At 38.2% G+C, this 24,014-nt stretch overlaps 1 protein-coding gene across 1 annotated transcript in view; it reads left to right on the top strand.

The window, feature by feature from the left end:
- SNX9 (sorting nexin 9) overlaps positions 1-20,158 on the top strand; it is a 64,469-nt gene extending 44,311 nt beyond the window's left edge. The window contains exons 11-18 of the mRNA XM_052784636.1: positions 1,200-1,303; positions 3,942-4,045; positions 6,805-6,882; positions 12,623-12,699; positions 13,595-13,684; positions 15,167-15,281; positions 16,674-16,765; positions 18,094-20,158. Coding sequence (XP_052640596.1) covers positions 1,200-1,303; positions 3,942-4,045; positions 6,805-6,882; positions 12,623-12,699; positions 13,595-13,684; positions 15,167-15,281; positions 16,674-16,765; positions 18,094-18,141 — 708 coding nt within the window. The 3' untranslated portion in view covers positions 18,142-20,158. The remainder of the gene's footprint in view (positions 1-1,199; positions 1,304-3,941; positions 4,046-6,804; positions 6,883-12,622; positions 12,700-13,594; positions 13,685-15,166; positions 15,282-16,673; positions 16,766-18,093) is intronic.
- The last annotated feature ends 3,856 nt before the right edge of the window (positions 20,159-24,014 follow it).

The following is a 24,014-nucleotide window of genomic DNA, read 5'->3' as shown; positions in this document are numbered from 1 at the left end:
TAATGAGGCATGAAGTTGCTCGTGTGACATGCTATATGCTGTTCCGATAGAGTTTGGGTCCTCTAGCAGAATAGGAATGTATATAAAAACTCTTCTGGCTGTTGCCCTGCTCTGTCTCTGTTGGACTTAGTAATCACTGTGGTCCTCTGATTGGTACTGCTTTGCTAAAGAAGCTACTTTGTAGCTGATCTAGGATGTGTCTGATCCTGGATTATATTTAAAAACAAAACCCCCTCCCTCAGAAACACAGTTTTCGCGGGAATGGATTGTAATAGCATTATGCTGCAGTCTTACCTGATATAACCAGCTGTTTTTTATTCCCATGCCCCCCTCCCCCCCCCCCCCCCCCCCCGCCTCCAGCGTTTTCTGATGGTTTTTGAGAGGTTTTAGTATCTTCACCTTCAGTTAATAATGGTTTCTTCATGACTGAACTCCAGCTCTGTTACTAATTTCAGTATCAACTGATGAGGAAATAAACAGGAAAACTCTGCTGCTTTCTCCTCTAAATACACATAGATTTTGCTGAAAAAGTAGATGATCCTTGGAAGTTTTTAAGACCAGACTGCATAAAGCCCTGAGTAACTAAGGTCACAGCCGACCATGTCTGAGTAGGTGGTTGGACTACAAACTTCCTGAGGTCACTTCCAACCAGAATTATTCTCTGATACTGTAAGTAGAGGCTTAGTAACATAGTAACTAGCAGTCCCAGTGAAGTGCTATTTGGATGGCCTGTGGAGAGTTGTATAATTGTGCTAGCTGGTCAGCAGTTCTTAGTATCTAACTTACGGACTGATACAAACAGAACAGATGTTGCAATACATGTGGAATTTTTAACCTTTTTATCTGTTCCCACTAAGAACTTAGTATGGCAATTGCATAATAGTCTCATGATCTTCTTGAGTAGCTTCTGGTATCAGCACTACCACGTATGCAGAGACAGCTGAATATAATTGCTCTTACACTGTATTTCAGTAATATACAAGAAGGGTCTGTTGACCCCAGAATCTAGAAAACAAAGTGCACAAGGGGGGGGGGGAAGCTTTAAGAAACCATGGCCCCACTGAAACATTCATTTAAAAGGTTTTAATTTATGGGTGGTCTATTGGTTAACTGTTCTTCTAAACATTTCATTCACTGCTCTTAAAGATGCATGAACAGTGGTGGTGAAACTTTGGGTTTTTTTTTTTTTTCCCCTCAAGGAGTGGAAAACTGGAAAGCGGAAGGCAGAAAAAGATGAAACGGTAGGAGTCCTGATCTTTTCTACCATGGAACCGGAAGCTCCTGACTTGGACATGGTAGAAATGTAAGGTGCTTTCTTTTTGCATGGACGTTATGCATCTGGATGTACAACAGATACTGAGCTAATATAAAACTAGATTAGTAAGCGTGCACATATATTCATGGATTTGAAGAGGCATTCATCAAGGCAGAGCTGAAAAATTGTTTGAATACAAGATTTTCATATCAACCCCTCCAAAACTTGGTGGAACTCCATGTGATGTCTCTTTGACTTCATTGGCTGAATACTGATCCTAAACAGATTTATGCCAAACTAGTTGATGAGATAGAGTACTAGCAGATCCTATGGAGTTATGTTTTATATTGCTATGAAAGTATATTTTGATCTTTAATCCTTCAGTTGCGAACAGTTCCAAAGTGTGCTAGACTTACCAAGTAGCTTAGGATAACTGTAGGTGGACCATCAAGGAAAACAATGTTTCTGTAAAAGACTTGTATATAATGCACACACGGTATGATTCTAATATCTGGAATCCATGGAAAGCTGTTAAAAATGTAAAGTGACTTAAATTATCAAATTTAATTCTAAATGGTTTACTATATTTTTGGGATATCCTTCTGGAAGGGGAAATAGAGATATTTATTTTATATATGTATATGTTATATATACATACTTTTTTATATATATATAGTTCTCTTGGTGGTAGACCTTTGTGTTTCATACAGTGGAAGACAGGATTTACTCTGCAGCCTTATTTCACTCCTTCAGGCTTAATCATTTTTCTTAGAAGATATGTAGTATGCATGACATGCTTTGCTTGCTGTTGTAGCACATAGAAACTTGGATAATGTTTTGTGTCTGAAGCTGTGGATAAACTAGGTAGAAGTGTTTATAGTAGGAAAGCAGTAGTGTACGTACACCTGAAAATATCCCAGCATAGGCTTTATCCAAGTGATGCAGTGCGTATTAAAATGTATATAGTAGCTGTGTGGTAGCAGTTCTGCGCTAGTAAAAAAAGATGGACATCTTTAGGTCACTTCCACTTCTAACGTGAAGTTTTCAAACTTGACTACTTTTCTTAAGTGATGGGTTTTGTATAAATCCCAGTGGTATAAAAGCTGAAGGGGTGAACCAGAGAGAGCATTTTGTACATAGGGTGCAGGAGAGAGTGAGTCTGTATTATATACAGAACCCTGGCAGGGAACGGCAGCATATTGTCTGCTAAACAGTTTGTCCCCAAACAAGGTGAGGGCAGGCAAGCAGCATGTGGGGAACGCTCACCAGAGGGTATTGGCTCCTGGGCGGGGGCTGGCAACCTGGGGTGGTTTTGGGGACCTATCTCCAAGCATTGCACGGGTGGCTGTAACACCTCAGATGTCCACACCATGTTCCAGTGCCTGGGAACATCTTGGGGTGCTGTTAAAAGTGTGTATGAACACAGTTTTGAAAGCCATTACTCCTGTAAGTGGACAAACCAGCTTGTTCAACAGTTCTTAGGTTCTTCAGTGAAAAGACACTCTTTACTGAAACAATTTTGCTAGTACTTTGGCAGTCCTGTGTCATCCTGGTTTTGATCAAAGGATGGTAACCCTGTGCTGGTTCATGAACTTTTTCTGTGATCATGGTACCATAAAGTATGAAGTACAGAAAATTAAAAGATGGTTTGCTACTGGGAAAATTGGAGTAAAACAAGGGCCTCTTGGAAAGCCCAGATTCTGTTTCTGTGCAAGTAACTCTTTGGGTAGGGTTTCCAGCTGGGGAAGGAGGTGCTGGTGGGGAGGTGGGAGCCTCTAGGTGGTTGGGCTGCAGCTGGTGTTGCTGCCCTGGCTCTAGAGAGTTGCTTGCTGTGAGAGCTGTCTCATACAGGCTTTGGCTGAGAGTGTTTGTAAGATCTGATGCAGTTTGAATAATTCTCATTGAAAATTAGAAAATATATGTCTAGTTTTCTTTTGTAGAGTTCACAGAGCATTGCTGTGTATGCAGTCTATGTTAATAGAAGGCTTTGATAGCTGCATGAAAACATGCTTAAAGAGGGGTAAAAAGGCACATACTAATTCAGAATTATCTTTTGAGCATCACTGATTTTTTTTTTTCCCCCTTCTCTATAACACGACTGAACACAATGGTATTGTCAATATAATATAAAGTTACACATATACACTTCCCTAGAAGAACTGCTAGATTAATTTTTACTCACCTATTTTAGATTTCTATTAAAATATCTGGAACAATTATTTTCTTTATATTTGTTCATTGTTGTATGAATTTTGCTACTTCCGTTACTTCAACATCTAATTTCCTGTCAATGTGGGGTCTTCTATTTGTGTTAAGTGCTCTAGAGATGCGTTTTCCTCAAATCAGATTTTGCTGTTCTGTTATTATTTGATCTCACTGGGGAAGATATTTAGCTAGTAGCCTTTTTTTTTTTTTTTTTTGAAAGTAACTAACTATAGTAAGAATGATGTCCAGTACCACATGTTTAACAGAGGGAGGGAAAAATAGAATGAAAAATGCCTGTCTCTAAAGAGGGAAATTCTGACCTCAGTGAAATGGCAGAGATTTCAAGGAATTAGTTTATTTCTTTGATTTTTTTTTTTTAAAGACCTAGTTGACACTACTAAACATTTCAATATTGCATTTAAAGTTAGCATAATGCATCTGTTAAACTGCTTTTTGTTTTTGCTTTTTCCAAATGCCACAGAGAACAGAAATGTGATGCAGTGGGTAGGTTCACCAAAGCAATGGATGATGGAGTTAAAGAGCTGCTGACAGTGGGACAAGAGCACTGGAAGAGGTGTACAGGACGTAAGTGTCCCTTTTGAACTCAGCAGTTATTTCTGTGTTGCTTTTCTCTGTGGGGTTTTTTTGTTGTTGTTTTTGTTGTTCATAATTCAAGGCACATCTTAAAACTAAAAGAAATCCTAAATTGTCATGAGAATTGTATGGCATTCTGGCTGTTTTCAGGGTCTGAGAATATAAATTGTGCAAGTTTTTTGTCTGTGTTTTTGTGTTGTGTTTTTTTTTTTTCTTTCTCTCATAACAAATATCTGGTCCCTGCCCATAGGTTTAATAATATTAAAAGTTAAATAATTCTAGTAATCCAGCTAAAGCTCTTGTGGGACCTGTTCTCATATATTTGTCATTTATCTACATTTTAGTGACATGGGCAAAGTAGACCTGTCTATTTGATGAAATCATAAATGATTGCATTTTATTAACCCCTTATTTAGGATTCTTGCATGCCAGCAGGAGTGATTTAAAGATTAAATGAGTTTTTAAAAAAGAAGGAAAGAAAAAACAACTTGATTCTAACTTAATCTTTAGCCCAATTCTTTTTCTCCTATCTTGTCTCTTCCTTCCCACAGATATTTAGGGTTGCAGAACTTCACACCAAGTCCCTATGACTCTGCCTGGGCCCTAATTTCCTAGTCCACAGCAGTGTTCAGTGTTTGTGGCCACCACAAGGCAGCTATTGAAAGGAAGCAGGTACTACAGCTGAGGATCATAATAAGAAACACTTCAGGGCAGGCTGTAGTGTCTGGTGACCAAAGACCTATCACACAGATCTCCTCAAATCCCCTCCATTTTCATCTTTCCTTTTTTTTTTCTTTTTCTTTTTTCTTCCCCCCCTCTTTTTAACTCCCACAAAAAACATTGTCCTCAGACTTGGGAGTAAGTACATCTCCTGAGTTAGCTCTTTGCTGCTTTCTAATCTAACACTGCAGTTGAGTATCTGGGGCTGACTGGAGGGAATGGGAAGTATAGAAGCCCAGTCTCTTCTGGTAGTGATTACATTAGACCTTAGTATCTGGAGGATGTGAACTTTAAATTATTTATGTCTCCCCACTTTGAATAAGAGGGTTTCCTTTTACACGTCACTGACCCTCCTGCTGGTCAAAAATAGTCTAACACAGGACACAGCTCTAACATTGTACAGATCTCACTTCACTAGGAAATGATACCGTGGGGGAAGTGGAGGGCAGGGGAAGAAATAAGGCCCCTCAGATGAGACTAGAAAAGTAATGTTGCTTGGTGTTTACAGAAGCAATGATCAAAACCACCATAGTTAAGGGCTGGCTGTGACTTGTGCTTACAGAAGAAATTCAGTATTTTGTTCACTGCTAAAATCTCCTTAAACTTTGACACTAGTGCTTTATGCATGGAATGACTCTTCTAATACTTACAGCAATTAATTAGTTAGCATAAATGTAGCAAGTCAGATGTGATTGTGTTGAAAATTTGAACTTTTAATTTTCCAGACATTCATATTGAATACAAAAAGGAGGCTGGTAAATTGGGACATGCAAAACTGAAGCATTTCAGTAGTCTTTTAGGTTTTAAGTTCCCTGTCAGCTCTAGTCCCAGCTCCTAGTCAGAAGTATTTTTGGCACTTCCTGAGCAGTAGTTACGTGCATTCCATTCTATGATATTTAAAATGATTGACAGTGGAAACTTCTTCAGTGCAAGTGGAAAGAAACCAAACATTCTTCACTGAATCCCCAGTGGGAACTTCAGTAACAAGTTAAAGGCTGATAACAGAACTCTAGCACTCTGAATGGTACCTGTTGTGTAAGAAATACTAGTTGTCATAAATAATCTAACTTCTGAGCAAGAACTTGATCAAAGATAATCAATAAAATTACACGGTTTGGGGGGGGGAGGTGATTGCTTTTTGGTTTTTGTTTTTTTACCACACAAAGGGGTTCCTCTGTGAAAATCAGATTGTGTGGGATGCTAGAGCAACTAAAAAACTGCTATTTACCTGGACAGTGTGCCCTCTGAATACAAATATTTGACAAAAAACACATCTACTTGGGTTTTTCTCCTGCTAGCATAAGTAGCTTACAAAAAACTGCTTTCACTTTTCAGATTGCTTTTTAGGCCTCTGGGGTGGTGGTATTTGAAGTGTTAATAATGGATGCACTCATAAATCACAGCTTATTGACTTCATTGTGAAGAAGCAATTTATGCATACTTTTGCAATAAGTAGATTATAAAAAACAATGTTATTATTCAGATACTTCCATCAATTTTTATGCCTAGATAATCTTGATTTCTAGTGCCTTTAATATAAAATCCATGATTTGAGGAGAGTTTAGGTATTACAAGTCTGTATAATAATTTCCTCTCTTAAAATATTAATGAGATCTATTCTCTGTGTCACTGCAGCACTTCTCCCCTGCCCCCCCCCCCCCCCCCCAACCCCCCGCCCAGGAGGAGAAAGTCTGCTCATGAGGGGGACAAAAAAATCTTGCTGTATGCATAGGAGGACTGAGCTAGGAGTGCAGTGAGATTTTTTTTATAGCAATCACACACAGTTTCCCCAACTGTTTGTGGCTTTCAGGAATCCAGATTGTAATTGCTTTATCCAGTTTGGGGACGTCTGTAGCAGGGGAGGGGATAAGAATGTGATTGTAAATGCTTCACTAGAGGAAATGTAAAACCTAGTTGTTTTTGACATCTGCTTCTATCAAGTTTTGGAAATGCTGCAGTTTTAGTCTCACTTACCCTTGTGGGTTTTTGCTTCTGTTTCCCTCTTCTCCCCATCCTTTTCCCACTTTCAGCACTACCTAAGGAATACCAGAAGATAGGAAAAGCATTGCAGAGCCTGGCACTGGTCTTCAGCACAAGTGGATACCAAGGTACTTCTATAGCTTCATTTGTACTTTACTTAACAAAAGATATTTTAATTACATGATGCTGCATTTTTTGCCAAGGAGCTTAATGCTTTCCTCTTTGAAATTCACCTGTCAAATATGATTCTGGAAAAAATATTAAAAACTTGTTTCCCTGTGTGTATTATGGGGTTTTTGTATTCTAGGCTGCAATCTTGTTTTCTGTTACTGTATAATCATGTGGTGGGTTTGTGGTGGTGGAGTTTAGCTTGATCTCATTAATGTATAATCTGGCTACTGACCTGACTGACAAAACATGCTGTAGCATTTTTTGTGATATCAAAGCAAAGGGGAGAAAACGCAGCCTTGAAAATATCTGTCACAGAACTATTGTGTGACTTCATGAAACAGCAACTCCACATGAGGATGGAAAACTTACTACAAGATTTTTGTATACCATTATATGGGCTGGAGGGTTGGCTACTGTAGCCTTTTCTTGTCCTTCACCTTTCCTTCTCCTTCAAGACCCCTAAAATAGCCTGTTCTGTTAGATATGAAAGTTGTGGGAAGGAAAAGGAGGGCATCAATTGCTCAAAGTTCTCCTAAAATGTAGTCTTTAGGCTAAACTTAAAATCCTGCTGATGTTTTCCAGATAACAGGAAAATATTTCCTCATATCCCAGAGGGAGTTTATTGAGTCCATTTTCTCTGGGATTCTCCTGTCAAATGTTTTGGGGTTTTGTTTTTTTTTTTTTTTTCCTAGACTTAATAGCAAAATTGCTCTGTTCTAAAACCTTAAATGTTATAGTATAGAGGCTCCCTGAAATCTTTCCATCTTAGGACTTTTAGTTGGCCAGTGCCTACTCTGGCTACTCATCTACCCCTTGCTTTGTACTCTTAAAGCTTTTTGCCCCATAAACCATGTATTAAAATGCAACTGCTGCTGAAACTTGGGTTCTCTGCTGCTGGAAGCATTGGAAATAGGCATAGTCCCTGTAGTTTGTTCTCGTCTTTGTCCTATACTTCAACAGGATGACTGCTTAGTTAGATTTGGAGCATAGTGTATTGCCTAAAATGTTGCTTTTAGATGTGAGAACCAGGTAGGGGATTTACATAGCTATGTACTCTTAGCATGGGTTAGAGCGCTGTAAATCCTAGCCAGATACAATCTAGTAAGAATTCTTGAGAAAGGACTGAAAATTGCTTGAACTATAACACACGTTCTTTTGCCAGGGTAAAGGGAAAACAATATGGCTTAAAGCTAGGATGCAAAATTGCAGATCAACCTTAAGAATCAAAGCTTCAGTTTGATTTCCAGCATCTTTGAATGGTATGAAAAAATAGATCCCGTGATGCTTGGGAACAAGACAAGGATGTTTCTCTTTGCTGCTTGCCCAGTTGTACCTGGTTGCACCCTAGTATCTTGCTGAGGAAAATGCCCTTCCCACTGATGCCTTTGTCCTAATTGCATAGAGTTTGCTCTTTTTAATAACTGGTACACCAGTGTATTTTTCCAGAATTAATAATATATGGGATTCTTTGCTTTTTAATTTGAGATCTCAGGAAGAGAGAATGAGTGCAGTGCACGTGTTGCTTTAAATGTCTTCATCACTGGTGCCCTCACTCTGTCCTGTCTGCTGTTCCGATACAATTTCATTTGACGGTTGCCTCAGGTACAGGTCTGCGGATTAAGCAGACTCTGTGCAAGAGATGTAAGCACCTGGATTTAAACTGATAGGATGTGGCTTTCCAGATCTCAATACTTAAAAGAAGGCACATTCCCTCAAATGAAGAAGTACTAGCTAGGCTTGAGTATGGGATATGATTTTTGTGGACTATCAGTAAAGAGGAATGGCTCCTTCAGCCATACTTAAAGGTGCTCAGTTCAGTTTCTGTTGGGAGCTGAATATCTTCATCCTCTTTTCTTTTTTTTTTTTTTTTTTTTTTTAAATACTTGAGTCCTGGAAGTTTAAGCATATAGGCCACTAAAGATTGCAACAACTGATTTGATGACACGAACGTTTCCAGCTACTGCTGATTTCTAACATACTGAATACACTGTTAGTTGGTTACTTTGTAGTTAGCATGGGATGTATGTACTGTCCTTACCTCTTTCATCAGTGCTGCCTGCTTGCTCTTTAAATCCTTATTATGTGTGGTGAATGTCTGCTGCCTTCTCTTCTAATTTCCAGCCTAAAACGTTTAAGATTTGCACCAGGCAAGATGCACTCCTTAATCTGACTCAGAATCCAGCTCTTTTTCTTATGCTGCAGAATGAGCCTTAGCAATTAGTTGCCAGCCACAGTGCATACTAGGAATCTGTCCCAAGTATTTGCAGAGGCAAGGGTACCTTTAAAACTATTAAGGACGCATTGAGTTTCTCATTTAACTTGGCCGCGGGCCTATGTACTGTCTGATCGGTTTTAAGAACATGTGCTTTGAAAGTATGATTTTGGTCCAAAAAAAAAAGCATATTGGACAGCTCCAGAATAAGCCTGGAAGTGTCTTGCAGCCTGGCACGACGTTGCCTATCTTTCTGCATCGTACGATGCTCTTAGGTTAATGCAGCCTTAAATAGCATGGCTTCTCTTTTGTGGTGCCAAATCTGGGCAAGTCTTTCTCCTATATTAAGAAAACATGAATGGCTGTGGTATGCCATTCAACCATAGTAAGATCTCCTAATCCAGCATCACCCCTCAGGAATTTTGTTAGGCAGTTACATGCAAGTTTCACTATCTTGCCAGCTAGCAACAGGCACACCTTGCCTTCCAAGCTGCTTGTGTGCTGAACATTCAGTCTGAGGTGTACTTGTCAAGAAAAAAATCTTGTTACAAGTAGTTCCATAGTACATCAAACTGTATCTTTTTCCTACTCTTGGATTCTGTTAAAACATGCTTTGAAAGAAAAGAAAACAAAAACACTACTTGACAAAAAAACATTCTGCTGCCCCAGTCAAGCCTTACAGAGTATTTGTTCCTTCTATATACCTGGTGTATTTCCTCAGATATGATAATCACTGGCACTTATGAAGCAGTTGAACTGCTAAGAGATGCTCTGCTAAACATCTCCAAAAGACTCCCCATAGTTTTACATCTTCATTCATCTCCCTATGACAGCATGCAGGTCTGTAAATCAATGAAAGTATCAGTTTGTCCACGTGATTGGGTTAAAACATCTGTAGAATATTACTGGCCATTTTAACTGGTCTTTTTGCAACTACCTTTAGTCAATACTTTTAAGCCCTCTCTGTTTCTCCTGTGGATACATGTAATGCACATTGCCCTAATTTTGTTGTAAACGTCAGCAGCGTGTGGGGCTTTCTGCTTTACTGTTGATTAAAGAAGTCGACATCCTGGTATATCCTTGCACTGGGACCCAGCTCAGCTTTTAATTGCTTGAGTTGCGAAGCTGGCAAATGGGCTTCTTATCGGTTCAGAAGCTGAGAACACTAGAAACTCGGCCCTGTCCAAGTAACAAAACTTTGACCAAAACCCATGCTGACAACAGTGATTGGGAGCAATCGTCTGCTGGAATTCAAGTTACTCTGTTAGGTGAGCCTGTGGGTTGCATGTGGTATCTCTGACAAGGTGCCCTGGTGTAGGGAGTGACCAACTGAGCATGGCATGACACTGCTGATAACATGTCTTAAAACTTGGAGGGTGCAACAGGTGACAGATGAAATCTGACCCTCTAAGGCTGCCCTGGCACTACCTGAAAAAGGGATTGTGGAAGACAAGGATGCAGCGTGTGGAGCTGTGGACATTCTTCTGCCACTTGTGTGCCTGTCTATTGTCAGGATCTGCTCTCTGGAACAACTTTTAAATATACTATCTTTTGGAGGAGTGTGAATGCCTCTGCTAGTTGTAGAAACTCTTAATGTACACTTCTACAAGCTGGCTTTGTACCCTGCTGCCCCCAAATGAAAGAGGATCAGTGTTGGGAGGGTTTGTCTAGATTCTTCGAAGCTCCAATCTATGAAGGTCCTTTGAGTGAGTTCTGCACAGAAGGGGAGGATTTTCTATTTCTACTCAAATATATGTGCTCTTCCTCCTCTGTTTTGCTCAGATAGGAAAAGTCATCATCTTTTATGGTATTATGAAATGAACAGCAACATCTAGATTAACCTGGCTCTGACCCTAAAGCCACACCATGTTTTGTCCCAAAATCTAGGAGTCAGTTGCCAAAGCAGCAGTGACTTCAAGGTTACTTCAAGGTTACTTCTGAGCAGACATGGGGAATTCTGAAATAATGAAATTATTTAAGTCTACCTGAAATAATGAAATTGAGCTCCCTGAAATTTTGTTATTGTTTTACAACAATGCGAAGTTATCTTCTGAATTATGTACCGCTTAGATCTCACAATGGCATTTCATGTTGTTTTTATTTTTATTTTATCCAGACAGGCTCAAATAGGAGAAAAATAACTATTTCTTTAGCAGTGTTTGTGTTCCTGGACTTTACTAGTTCTTAGGATCAGCAGCTTTCCCTCAAAGCTTTTGGCTTTATGAAACCAGTCTTATGGAAAGTAAGAATCAATTAATAGAACTGAAGCAACATTTAGTCATTACCTTGTTTCCTTTAGGACATGCTAAAATGAAGGAATATGATCTAATAAATCTCTAATGCAGATTAGTCTATACGTTGTAGTAAAAGATACTTTAATGTTCAAATTAATCATTAATGAAGTCAATGTTTGGTAATTTTCAATCAAGTCACTGATTAATGTCTATAAAATAAAACCAAAATGTTTGTAAAAGACTAACTGCTGCCTAATATCAAGGCATGTCTGAAAGGGTGAGAAAAATTATTTTTAAAAATAAAATGCAAAATCTGCAAATTATACCTTCCCCTTTCTCTACCTCAATTTGCTTTCCATACTGTTGACTACATGCTTTGGACAAGCTAACAAGGATGGAAAAAACCTGTGGTGTTTTGGGAAGGTGAAGTGGCATGAAAAAAACAAGAATGTAAGGCTTGTTTTCATCTTTGTCCCATGTAGCCATGTCCTGCTAGTAATACAGTGTTATGAGTGCTTGTGGTGTTATCTAGCTTAGGATTTGTGGTGATGTCTGTATCTTTAAGTGTAGTTTGTGGGGCCCTTTGATCTATTTCATGTGATGATGAAAGTTAGAAACTCACTCTCAAAAGCAGCAATTCTTACAGAGCTTGAAAATATTATCCAAGAGTTCCCTAAAGTGTCAGAAATCTTGTTGGCAAGGAAAAAAAGTTAGCTGGGCTTCCTTCTGCTTCTGACCTTCCAACAATTATGGTCCAGGACTGTTGGAGAGCTTAGGGCTAGCATCACTCCTCCATAGGGCATCGTGGAGAATTTACTGCTTATCAGGTATGAAAATAATTTATTAAAAATCAGAACAGCAGGTGTCTCTTCAACTTTGTTAGTCTATCTTCTAGTGTTACCCTCCTCATTCTCCCTTGTCTCCCATTCTGGTAGGCTTCCTGTTGCCCCATGTGGGGGAATACCTGTGTATTTAAACTACATGTAATTATGAAATGTGGAAGTGAATAGTGCTAGTACTATGGTAGAACAGTGTTTACGTGGTCCCTTTAGCATTCATTTTCTACAAGATCTTCAGAGTTTTCCTTCTTTAATGGTATAAAAACTACTAATATTTTTCTAACTTCTTTATTACTGTTGGTTATAAAATGATGACTAGGCATTTATTATTGTAAAATAAGCTATTTTAGAAATTTGCCTTGAATCAAGGCAAGTTACTTACTGTAATTTGAACACTGATGTTTACTTTTAGGGGAATCTGATCTCAATGGAGCAATAACAGAAGCAGGAAAAACCTATGAAGAAATCGCCAGTCTTGTAGCAGATCAGGTAGAATTATTATGAATGCATTGGCATAGCATGGACAAACATACCACCTATTTGGATAACTTCTGACTTTTTCTTTTTTTCTTTCCTGTTAAAACAACTGCTAGTGCTGCAGACCAGTTAAATGAAATTAGTATTAATACTTTTAAATGCACTTTTGTCTTCTTTTCTACTATATGTCAACTTAGGGGGGATGTGATGGGAGGGTCTAAAATACTAAAGTGATTACTTCCACTTTAAATGTGTTTTCTGATGTCAGTGAGCTGTCTTCATTACTGATACAAAAGAATGAGATTTAATCAAGGGTCGGGTTTTTCCCTTCCCCAAATGTCTACAGGATCCAGATCTTACTGTGTTTCATTGTCTTGATGTGCAATTGCCTGCTTCAGTAAAAATTTAGCTTAAATAAGTCCTGATTGGTGTCAGTATTCAAGTCATAAATTGATGTGTAGTGTATTAAGCTTAAAGTCTCCAAAACGTAGATCCTCTTGATCTCAGGGTTGAGACTGGAAGTTCTTGAAACAGCTTTCCAGGTTAGTGACTAAGGAGATGCACCAGTGCATGTACATATCTGTATACGTAATGAGATTGTACTGGTAACTCCTCTTCAGTGAAAGCTTGAGGCAAAACCCCTCACTTCATAAGCTAATGTTGAGTAAAACAAAGAACAGAGGCATTTGCTCACTGGTGCTTGGTGCCTTACTCCAAAAAGCTTTTATTTTAATAAGGACCTTTTTAAATATGAATAACTTGCAACAAACAATTAATATTTTGGTTTGGGTTTTTTCTACTCTTTCCTTCCCTTTTTTTCCCTCATCCTTTTTTGGCATCATAGTTTCTTTTCTGTGATGTTAATGTACCACAGATACTTCTACTAATGCTTACACTTTGTTATTAGCCGAAGAAAGATCTTCACTTTTTGATGGAAACAAATCATGAATATAAGGGATTTCTTGGTTGCTTCCCTGACATCATAGGAGCTCATAAGGTATGTGAGGGGCCTTTCCTTTTAAGGGTTGGGCAGTAGGAGGATCTACAGCAACAAAAGTGGTGGTATGGTACACTGCATTTGTGCAGCAGCCTGGGCCCTGCTTCCAGAAACACTGAAAGTTTCTGTGGAACTGGCATGTTGATTTTTAAAATAAAAAAAAATACTTGCAGGGGAGGAAAGCTAGCACTTGTCTTGAGATTTGAGAATATCATGACTTTCTGCTATAGTAGAGCACTACGAGCTTCATGACTTTCTTCAGGTTAACTTTATGTCCCAATATGGTGAATAGCAGTAGTGTAAATTTGTAGTATTTGAGTCTTACATGGTAGTTGATACTAAACCATACCAGTATTGTAGGAAAAATTCGGTACACTTACATGGCTAGCTTACTGATACGTGATAAATAATCATGCACTGCCTAGAATCATAGAATCATAGAAGTTTCTTTAATATTTAAAAAAAAATAAAAGAGAATAGGACTAACTTTTCTGGGGAAGAAAACCCACAAAACACCAGCAACAAAACCCAACCACTTTCTAACATGAAAGCCATTAAATAATAAAATAATAAATTTAGCCATTGTGTTTAGTTTGGGATATTCTGCTTTTTTTTGGTCCTAGAGACTTCCTTATGTTCACGTGCCTGCTGTAACATATTTCAAGAAACTAAAAATTTTAAAGTGTTAAAGTAGTACACAACTATTTTTTTTTTTTTTTACCACTTGAAGTGTTAAATGTATAAAACAACATACTTCTGAGAGCAACAAAGATAGGAGCATATCAGATTTGTGTATTCTTTCTTCAGGACACTTGCGGTCCCTCATCCCACAGAATTCTTGGGGAAAAATACCACAAAAGGAGAATAAATGTTTTTAAAACTTGAAACATAAGCCTATTGCCAAGAGACGTGTAACTAGATTGATTCTCTTGAATGTTGTTTGGCACAAATACATTGTGAAGGGGGAGGCATTTCTTCTTATGCTTGCTGTTTGTGACACAAGGATTTTCCCAAATCAAAAATTATACATTGCAATGAGTTGTAGTCTCCTGGAAAATCACTTATGTTGTCTTATCTTGTATAATGTACAAATAAGGTTCTACAGGCATTTGATAGTTTGAGGCTTTTGGATGTCTGTTGTGTTGGTCAGCTGTATTTTGAAACTTGGTCCTGAAACTTTTGTTCTTTCTGTATGTATCCTTGTGTATTACTGCCTTTACCAAACTCAGTTTCCTAGTGACTGTGTTCACGCCTGTGTTCGAAGTCACTTTTTGAAAGCTGTTAGGACTCTTGAAAGCAATAGAGTGAAATAACAAACTTTGGGTGAAAATGTGGGAAGGCAGAATTCGTCGTTGTGCATGTATATATATTTGTATAGTGTGCAAGCTCAAAATGTGGCCAGTGGCATTTTAGATAACTATAAAGACCTTTGACTACTCTTTTAATATACTTTTTTAATCTTTCTGCATATGGTTTCTACAGGGAGCAATAGAAAGAGTGAAGGAAAGTGATAAATTAGTTGCAACCAGTAAAATAACACCACAAGACAAACAGAACATGGTGAAACGTGTGAGCACCATGGCTTATGCACTACAAGGTAAACCAAATTTTGGGCTAAATGGCAATATTGTAGACCTCTGAAGGACATCTCCTAAGTAACAAACTTTGAAAGAGAATCTTTGTTCTACCAGGAATGATAATAAGAGCTAGGCATGGTTTGGGGTTTTTTTTGTGACCTGCTTAGATTTTCCTAAAATTGCAGTTACCTTGCCCAATATTTTCTTTCAAATCTCATATTGCCATTGCAAGAGATACATATTTTGGAAATGCAATTAAAACCAAAACAAAACAAACCACCAAACACCAACCACCTCAGGCTGATTCTTTCATTTTGAAGTGATAATGTCTCAAAGAAAAAGTATGGGCAGAAGTGTTTTTCTGACTCATGGTTTAGTCAGACATGATCCAGTTGAGATTCATGTTCTTGTGGATAAGATTTTATTTCCTGGATGTTCTTTGAATGAACTTTTTCCTCTTTAGGTTAGAGATGTTGTAAATATGGGACATAACACACCACACTTGAAAAACTGGGGAAGTGAGGAGTCTGGGCTCAGTCCTGCAGGATATCAAGCCCTTAAGTACATCCTGTTACTGTCTTCAGTGGGACTACTTATTGCTGAGGGAGTTGCATCTTTTTTCACTGACTTAAAGCCAAGAGTACTCAGTGTTTTACAGGACAAAGAGCAGCACACAAAACTGATTTTAAAAACAAACAAGAAAACTCCCCACTCCCTCTTTCGTGGTCACAATGATGCAAGAGGACTGTGCTGTATAAGTGGCAATCACGGAAGAGACCTCTAGGATGTCTCTTACAACCTAGAATATTCCTTCTCCCTCTATTTGTATCTCAAAATATACTTAACTTTTTATTTCAGCCATAAGCTGTGATTTGACAAGAGATGCAGAAAGTGGTGAAAGGCTTTACAGATTCAGTAATGCTATTTCTCAGGTTTCTACTGAAACAGCCTCAGTCAAGAATAGGTCAAACACTACTGGCTGTATCTTTTTCTGAGCTAAATATTTACAGCTGTGGCTTACAACTTGATATCTGTACCCTTGGAAATCTGAATGTCCTAGCCAAATTGTTGGAAACACTTCAGGAAAGAGCAGTTACCTCAGGAGGAGAAAATCCTGCTTCTATTCTTTATCAAATCTTTGCACACCTGAGTATTGTAACAAGAACCTGGCTTTATCCAGGAAGTGTCCATATTTTAGCGGTGAGTAATTGACACCCTACCAATTTTACAAACAGTTCCCTCATAGTCTGAGTGCTGCAGGCAAAACAGGTTGTAGAAGCATGAGAACAGTAACTGTGCTGGCAGGGCTGGACACTGAGCTTGTTGCACAGTAACTAACCTGAACTGAGTGAAACTGTTCCTGATTACGAATGCTTCTCTTAAATAATTTTGCCTCCTGGGTCTAATTGCAGCTGAGATGAATCACTTCCACAGTAACCGGATTTATGACTACAACAGTGTCATTCGTCTGTATCTGGAGCAGCAGGCACAGTTTTATGAAACGGTAAGGTGTAGCATTTCAGTACCATTTTCCTGGCGCATGCTGTGCTGCTGCTTTCATAAGAAATACTCACAATACTTAATCATCTTTTGGTATAAGCCTCTCCCAGAGAGCAGCTATTTGAAGAATTGTAAATGTAAAAAAAAATTTAAAAACCCAAAGAATGAGTTAAAATAGTATTTTCCTATAGATACTATCCTATGTATATGACTATGTCATTAGACCTATTAGACCTAAAAAACAGTGTTGAGAAACGTTATTGTTGACAGCTTGATTATTTTTTTTTTCAATGCCAGTACTAAAGTTACAAAGAATTTTAGTTCTATGACATGCAGTAAGACCTGCTGCACTGAATGCAACAATAAACCATTTGAATGAAATTTCCTTCCCATAGGATGGGAGGACGAAGGGAAGCTGCTGTGATTTAAAGCCTTATGTATGCAAGTGTGGGGTGGGGGGGACTGGAGTGGTTTAGGTGACTTATTAAATATGTTAACTCTGAGCACTTGACCTACAACCTTAGTTCTCATTTAACATTGTTCTTATGCATGTATTCCTTGTGGTTTTTTAAATGAAACTCGAGGACAAATTTTCTAATTTGATAATGCTGGTAAAACATGTGAGTTTGAGTGTGCTGGAACCTGGCTTCTATTACTTAAAGGAGGAATATAATCAACTGGTTGCCCTTCACAGCAGTAAAAGGTGCCAGCGGGGTTTCAGAGGTATCTTTTGTGGATGAGAACTTCAGGTCCCCTGTTAGGTCACTTTGCTCAGTTTCTCTGACACATCTGATGGGCTTAGGCATAGGTTTCCCCTTACCTTCCTTCAGTCTCTTGTCCAGTCTATCCCAATTCTTCTGGTTGCAGCCTCACCAGTCTCCTTGTACCAATCCTCTCTTCCCTGTACAGGGACCAGATCCATGGTCACATGTGGGGTGCTGGCTACCATGAGAGCTGTGGGGAGAGCACAGGAGCTCCGTTCTGATGTGTGGCCTTGTTTCAGCAGGGAAATGGATTTCATGAAAAATCTGGCTTTGTTCCTGTAGCCCTCCTGCATAGTGCAGTGCTAGATAACCTAATCGGCAGAATGACAGCCCTGCCTACAATACTTTTTCCAGTACAACCTGAGCAGTGAAAGCACAAAATGAACAAGGCAGAAAATGTATATATGAGATGAAAAGTCTTTATAATGGAATGCTTTGAGAGTCCTATATACACAAAATCGGCAGTTTTTCAGAAAATGAGGGAACAATTAATTTCTTAGCCTGCTGTTGTATTTCTGCATAGTGTAAAGTGACTACATATTAAATATGTTCTGTTTCTTTGTTTCAGATTGCACAGAAGCTGAGGCAGGCACTCAGCCGCTTTCCTGTGATGTAGAGAATAAGTAGTATTCAACAATAAAGAACAACTCCGAAGTGCTTTTCTGATTTGGGGGCAATGCTAATAAAAACTTGTTAGCCTTTGCCAGCCAAAAAAAACCACCAAAAAAACCCCAACAACAAAAATCAGTTGTAGAAAAAAAGAATTATTTAAAATTTTACTTTATCAGCCTAAATCATAAGATAAGGTTCTCTTATCTTGAATGCTCTCTCATTTGTATCATTATTTAAATAAAACAGCTAGATAATGCTGTCAGTTATAGGGATCTAAATTATCAAACTGATACATTGCCATGGACTTCATGCAGTCTTGCGTCTAGCAGATGTTCTTCCAAAAACTCTTAATCAACATCAGTTACAAATTTTTATCTTTTTTTTTTTTTAAGTGGGAAAGCAGACAAGTTTGAGAAAATTACTTTAATACTCATTATATTCAGTTCAGCTCTCTAGCGATTCAGTAGCCAGGAGGAATTATATTTGTGTATGTTTCTGGTACGTGTTCATGATAATCTCCTGAATGAACACTTTGTTCTAAGTTTTGCTTCCCATACACAGCCATGGCAAACTGCTCCCATTATGACTTCTGGTAAGTATCATTCATTCTTCTCTTTCTTTTTTTCCTTCTAACTAAATCTTGTACTTGTGGCACACCACCTCAGAGCTTATGTCAGGCTCGCTCTTTCTGGCTATGCACTGTGTGAGAAGACAAAGTACAAACTAGGAAAGAGCCATTCAGGAATGTGTGGAAAACAGTTTTCCATACCAGCACTTTGGCACCCCCTGATGTTATGCCATAAGGCACTGGTGTTCCTCAGTGATGTAGAGGGCCAGCTTCCCTTTTATCCCTCTGAGAGTTTGAAGTGTTTCAGCAGGGGGGACACTGCCACATCTAACCCAAACTAATATTAAGTCCCCAAACTCCAACTAAGCTCAGGTCTTCATGTAGTAGTATGGTATGCTATTGGCTTGGGTTAACTTTTTGTTACCTTCTAATGCAAACTAAAAGGTGACAAAAGTACTGAATAACATCATTAGTTATCACACAAACTCTGTGCTTTGATCAACATCTCTTATCAAGTGGCCCAGTGTCCTCTTTCATACTACTGAAATATCATTTGAGGCCTGGGCTTCTCAAAACAAAAAAGCCACCACCAACCTTGTTCACAATGCACACGAACTACAGTAATTCATTTCATGCTATAAGCAAGCAGGGAAGCCAAAATGCTGTTTTTGCTAAAATGTGCCTAGAATATAAACGTTTTAGCAAAAAATAAAAATGAAAAAAAAGGCATTTTACCAATAAGCCATTCTGAGTGACAGGTACAGTCTGCCGGTTGAATAGTTGCCTTACTCTGTTTTTGCACTGGTGTTACTTTTGTGTGCTAGAAGGAGAATCTGGGTCTGCCTGAATAACCTGAAACCAAACCAAACAAGACTAAGCCTAAGTCTAGATGTTTTTCAGTGTCACGGGTTTTGTTCACGTTTTATAAACCTTGTCTTTTTCTCCTCCCAATTTTAGTTGTTCGCTTCCAAAATTCCATAGCGCAGTGTTGTTTGATACAGCCATTTAAATATGTACAAATTGTAAAGAATGTGTATAAATGTTTTACACCAAATGTAAGATCTGCTTGCATGTAGAAGCAGCTTATATAATAAATTGTTACAACATGTACAGTAAATTCTGAAATCACTTTTTCAAGCCAGCATTTTTTTAGCATTTGTATATTCACTTTTTGGTAATGAAATCTCTTTGTAACAGACTCTTAATTTGGGAGGGGAAGGGGAGGTCTTTTTACCAATCTTTAAATAGCTCCATATGCACTAAAGTTGAAGGTTCTTTATCTTAAATAGATTATTTTAGACTCTAAGTGTAAGCTGTGCATTCCCAGTGCAGGGAAGCTATGACAGTAGGAACTGTGTCAGAGATGCAACATTTTGGCAAAAAAAGAAAAACTATGTTTAAAGACTTCTAGTAAAATGAAGTTAAACTGATAATAAATATTTATGTATATCCACCAGACTATTTTATTTTTTTCTTTGAAATCATCATGTTGCTTTTTAACAGGGTGATGCAGTATGAGGCAAATCCTCCTTATAGCTTTTCATCAGTTTACACACACTGGCCAGCTGAGGAATGAGAAAGCATCCATGTGTCTTCCATAAAGCAGGCATCACAACTGAATGGTATAATAGTGCTAGTGACTGCAAACCAGCAAAGGCTATGCATATGTTGTAAGCTTTCATTATTCAGGTCAGTCCAGCTCGTGGTTGATGGAACCCTCCTGACTGCAAATAAGTAGTAGAGCACAGTGGTACTGTGTATTCCTGGCTTTGTGTCGGCATGGTGTTGACCCAGAATAGAAATTAGATTGTCTTTGGTATTTGTTTTTTTAAATTAGACATGAATAGTGGCATAGTTAGGTTGGGTGAGTTGGGAGCAACAGAAAATCTTCACACTGAAGATGCAGTCATAAAACAAGAATAACAAGTTAGAGTAAGACCTGAGCAGTGCCGTCCTGAATTTCATTTGTCATAGCTGAATAATTAATCTCTGGAGCATCAAAAAGCCTTAATACTGTTTACTGGTTTATGCTTTTCTTTGAGGGTGAGCCAAAGACTGGCATTATCCCAGTGACTTTGTAAAAGACATCAAATGCCCTAGCTGTTGGGTTTAACTTTATATTTTCATTGCTTATTCCATTACTGCTAAAATACTAAATTCATTTTTTTAATAATAAAAATGTAGCTATACAAAGGGGAATGCTACCTGTATTTCTTGTCTGCAGTTAATCCCCCATGGGATTAGACTGCAGCAGCAGACTTTGTTGTTGTTGCAATGTATGGTATGTTTTTGGAAGAGTACTGTCTACTGCAATTGGAAAGAGTATTTTTTTAATGCTATAATGAGGCCTAACTTTGCATGAGTACTGAAACTTTTACATTACTGAGCAATTTCTGTTTTCTATGACAAAGTAGTTGAGAAAGTATTATCATAACATACACTTTATTCTGTAAATTCTGATTAAATAATATACATCAATTTTACTGCTACCAAAATTAATCTTTAGTGCAGCAGAATAATTCAGACTAACAGCCTTGTAAAGAAAGAGATGCATCTCCTGTGCTGTGGCTTAGTTTGACATACACCAGACACTCTGCCAGTCTGGATTGGCCAAAAGTACTCCACAGCCTTGTGGCATGCAGCCATCCACAGCAAGCAAAGTGCTCACTAGGCAGGCATCCTGCTACTGCTGCTTCTGCCTTTCTTTGTGCTTCACACTGAGATGTGTGAGCATGCACCAGGGGAAGGCAAGTTGTGTGTGGGTCTTCAGTCAGTTGTTTTTTCCACTCTACATAATTTTATCAGAAGAATTATAGAAAAATATGGAAAGTAACACTAATAACTGATATAATAACAAACAAGTATGGAATAGGAGAGGTAACCACTTGGGCAGAAAAAAACTTTTTTTTTTTTCCTGCCTAAAGAATCCCTAACAAAAACAACTTCATAGAATTAGAAACATATAGACTGGCTGGAGACCAATCCACCCATCCTGTAGTGTGGCAATATCAGTTATACCCATACTATTTTAAAGGACATCTGAGTCACAAATACACATTTCTTGGCATTTTGTGGAATCTCCCAGGATTCCAGCATAACACTTTGCAGTAAAACAGCATGTTATTGCTTAAAAAGCTTTCCCTTACCTACATCATCACATCTGTAAGTTGTATATATATAAAATGCTACCTCTAAGTTTGAGGTTTTGTTAACTAGGACAGTTAACCAACATATCTAGTAATTTTTACATACTGGAAGTCTTTCCTCATGTTAAGGTGTTTTATCACTTCTTCCCTGGGTGCATAAAACTAATCTGTTCTCTTGCTCATACCAGTCCTGTCAATACATGCCAGAATGAGGATTGTAGTTCTCGCCCTTCCAATAGTCACACCACCAACTCATCAGTTTATGGTATTAATGCCCATGTTGCCCTGCTATGTTGCTGCCTGGCTGCATAACTTCCATACAGTGGTCAAATATGATATGTAGAGCTTTGTGCGACTATCACATGAAATATAATTCCCAACCACATTTTCAATTTATAATACTCTGTTCTGTCTGTATTTGCAACCTAGACCTAGTTGGGGTCATGCAGGTTTTTTTGCTTTTAATAAACTTATGTTATATTCCAATTATTTAATAGACTTTTAGTGTAAGTTTTCAATTCATTTTATGCCTGCCTAGTAGTCACCATATTTAGAATACATTCTCTTGAATTTCTTCTGAGATTTGAATGTGAGAAATTTGTCAATCGTTTCTAAAACCCTTCTGTTTGCATCTCTATATCCTGTTTTTAATTAGGCTAATCTTACAGTCAAAGGAGGATATTTGACTATTTACACAGATTATTCTCAACAAACTTAGATTAGCTCGTTTTTGCCTTTTTCCTGGCCCTCCCTCCGCTCATGGCTCTTTGCACATCAGTTGTGACTTTGGGTTCTTTGCAGTATCTTTGCTGACCCAAGTCAGTATCTTTGGGGTACTGAATTTAAACTGACATAATTTCCTTGTTTTATAAAAGTAAAAAAAGTATGCCTATTTCTAATCTTCTGGGCCTTTTTATCTTTCCTAATTGGTCATGCTTTCTTAAACTATCATAATTTTTTGCCTTCCTTCAGATTCCAGCTAGTACGCATACTGCCTTCCTGCTGAACTTTCTGAACTCTAGGTTCTTGTCATCTACAGAGTTAACAACTATTTGCTTCACAATAGACTGGATTAGTTTCTCTGAACAGATCCTGTCAATCTGAAGGCAGCTTTCTCATGTTTACTAAACACTGTTCTTCCCTTATTCTGGCGTGTGGCTGTGTTCTCCTGTTAAAATACATTTTTGTAAGTAAGTCACTCATTTTTCTGTCAGGTCTAAAGCAAGAAGGTGTATCATATTTACTGTTGTCTGTTAACAGCGGACTTTTGCTTCCCTTAGTTTTCGTCTTACACTTAGCATCTTTAAAACTATTCACTTTTTTAAAATATTTGCTAATAAACTTGTGTTGTCTTAGCACACATTTATCAATTCAAGGTCACTTTTAATTCGCACTGCCTTCTGTTGCAATTAAATCTTAGTAGATCCAAATCTAAAATTGTTACTCTTCACTGGTATTTCTCATCTTCTGGCATGTCTTTCCCCAAACAATTAAATTGATGAACAGTTATTCCAAGAGACAGTTTTCCTAAAAATATATAATAGAGTAGAACTTTAAAGATGCAATTAAGTTGCTGACTCCAAGAGGTTTGTTGGGGGTAATCCCAGCAGAATAATGACAAATGGAAGGAGTATAAAAATAACAGAAAATACAGAAAGATTGTGGAGCGTTAAAAAAAAAAAAAAGTATTAACTGGTTTGATTTCTTTTTAATTGTATGTTAGTAATTTGACCTTAGTTATTAGCCTGTCCCAAAAGACACTCACCAAGAGTGAGGAATAGGGGAAAAGTGATATATGTTGTATGCACATATATAGAAATGTGCAGCATTTGTGCTAGTTAAGATTGCTGAGCCAGTCCCTGTGGGCTGACAAGTCTGCAAAGAAAGGTGTCAAACTGAGAAAACTGATCTGCCAAGTGGGTCAGTAATGAGGCAGGTTCTTTGACCATCTAACAGAATTAATAAAGGGCAAGGGAGGAGCAAGAGGTACAGAAGAGAGCATTTGTCATCAGCCAGCTCAGAAGAGGCTTGGCTGGGGCAGTGGAAGAGCATTGCCTGAAGAGCTTGGAAAGGCAGAGAAAGTCTGACTCTGCAGAGGTGGGGGGGCAGGGAAGGTAAAGGTCTCCTTCAGGGTTTTGAATTCCTTTTCAGGGTTTCCTGAAA

Source organism: Harpia harpyja, chromosome 4, assembly GCF_026419915.1.
Source record: "Harpia harpyja isolate bHarHar1 chromosome 4, bHarHar1 primary haplotype, whole genome shotgun sequence".
NCBI classification, from domain to species: domain Eukaryota; kingdom Metazoa; phylum Chordata; class Aves; order Accipitriformes; family Accipitridae; genus Harpia; species Harpia harpyja.
The sequence above is the reverse complement of the archived record's forward strand: the minus strand, read 5'-3'. Positions and strand labels throughout refer to the sequence as shown.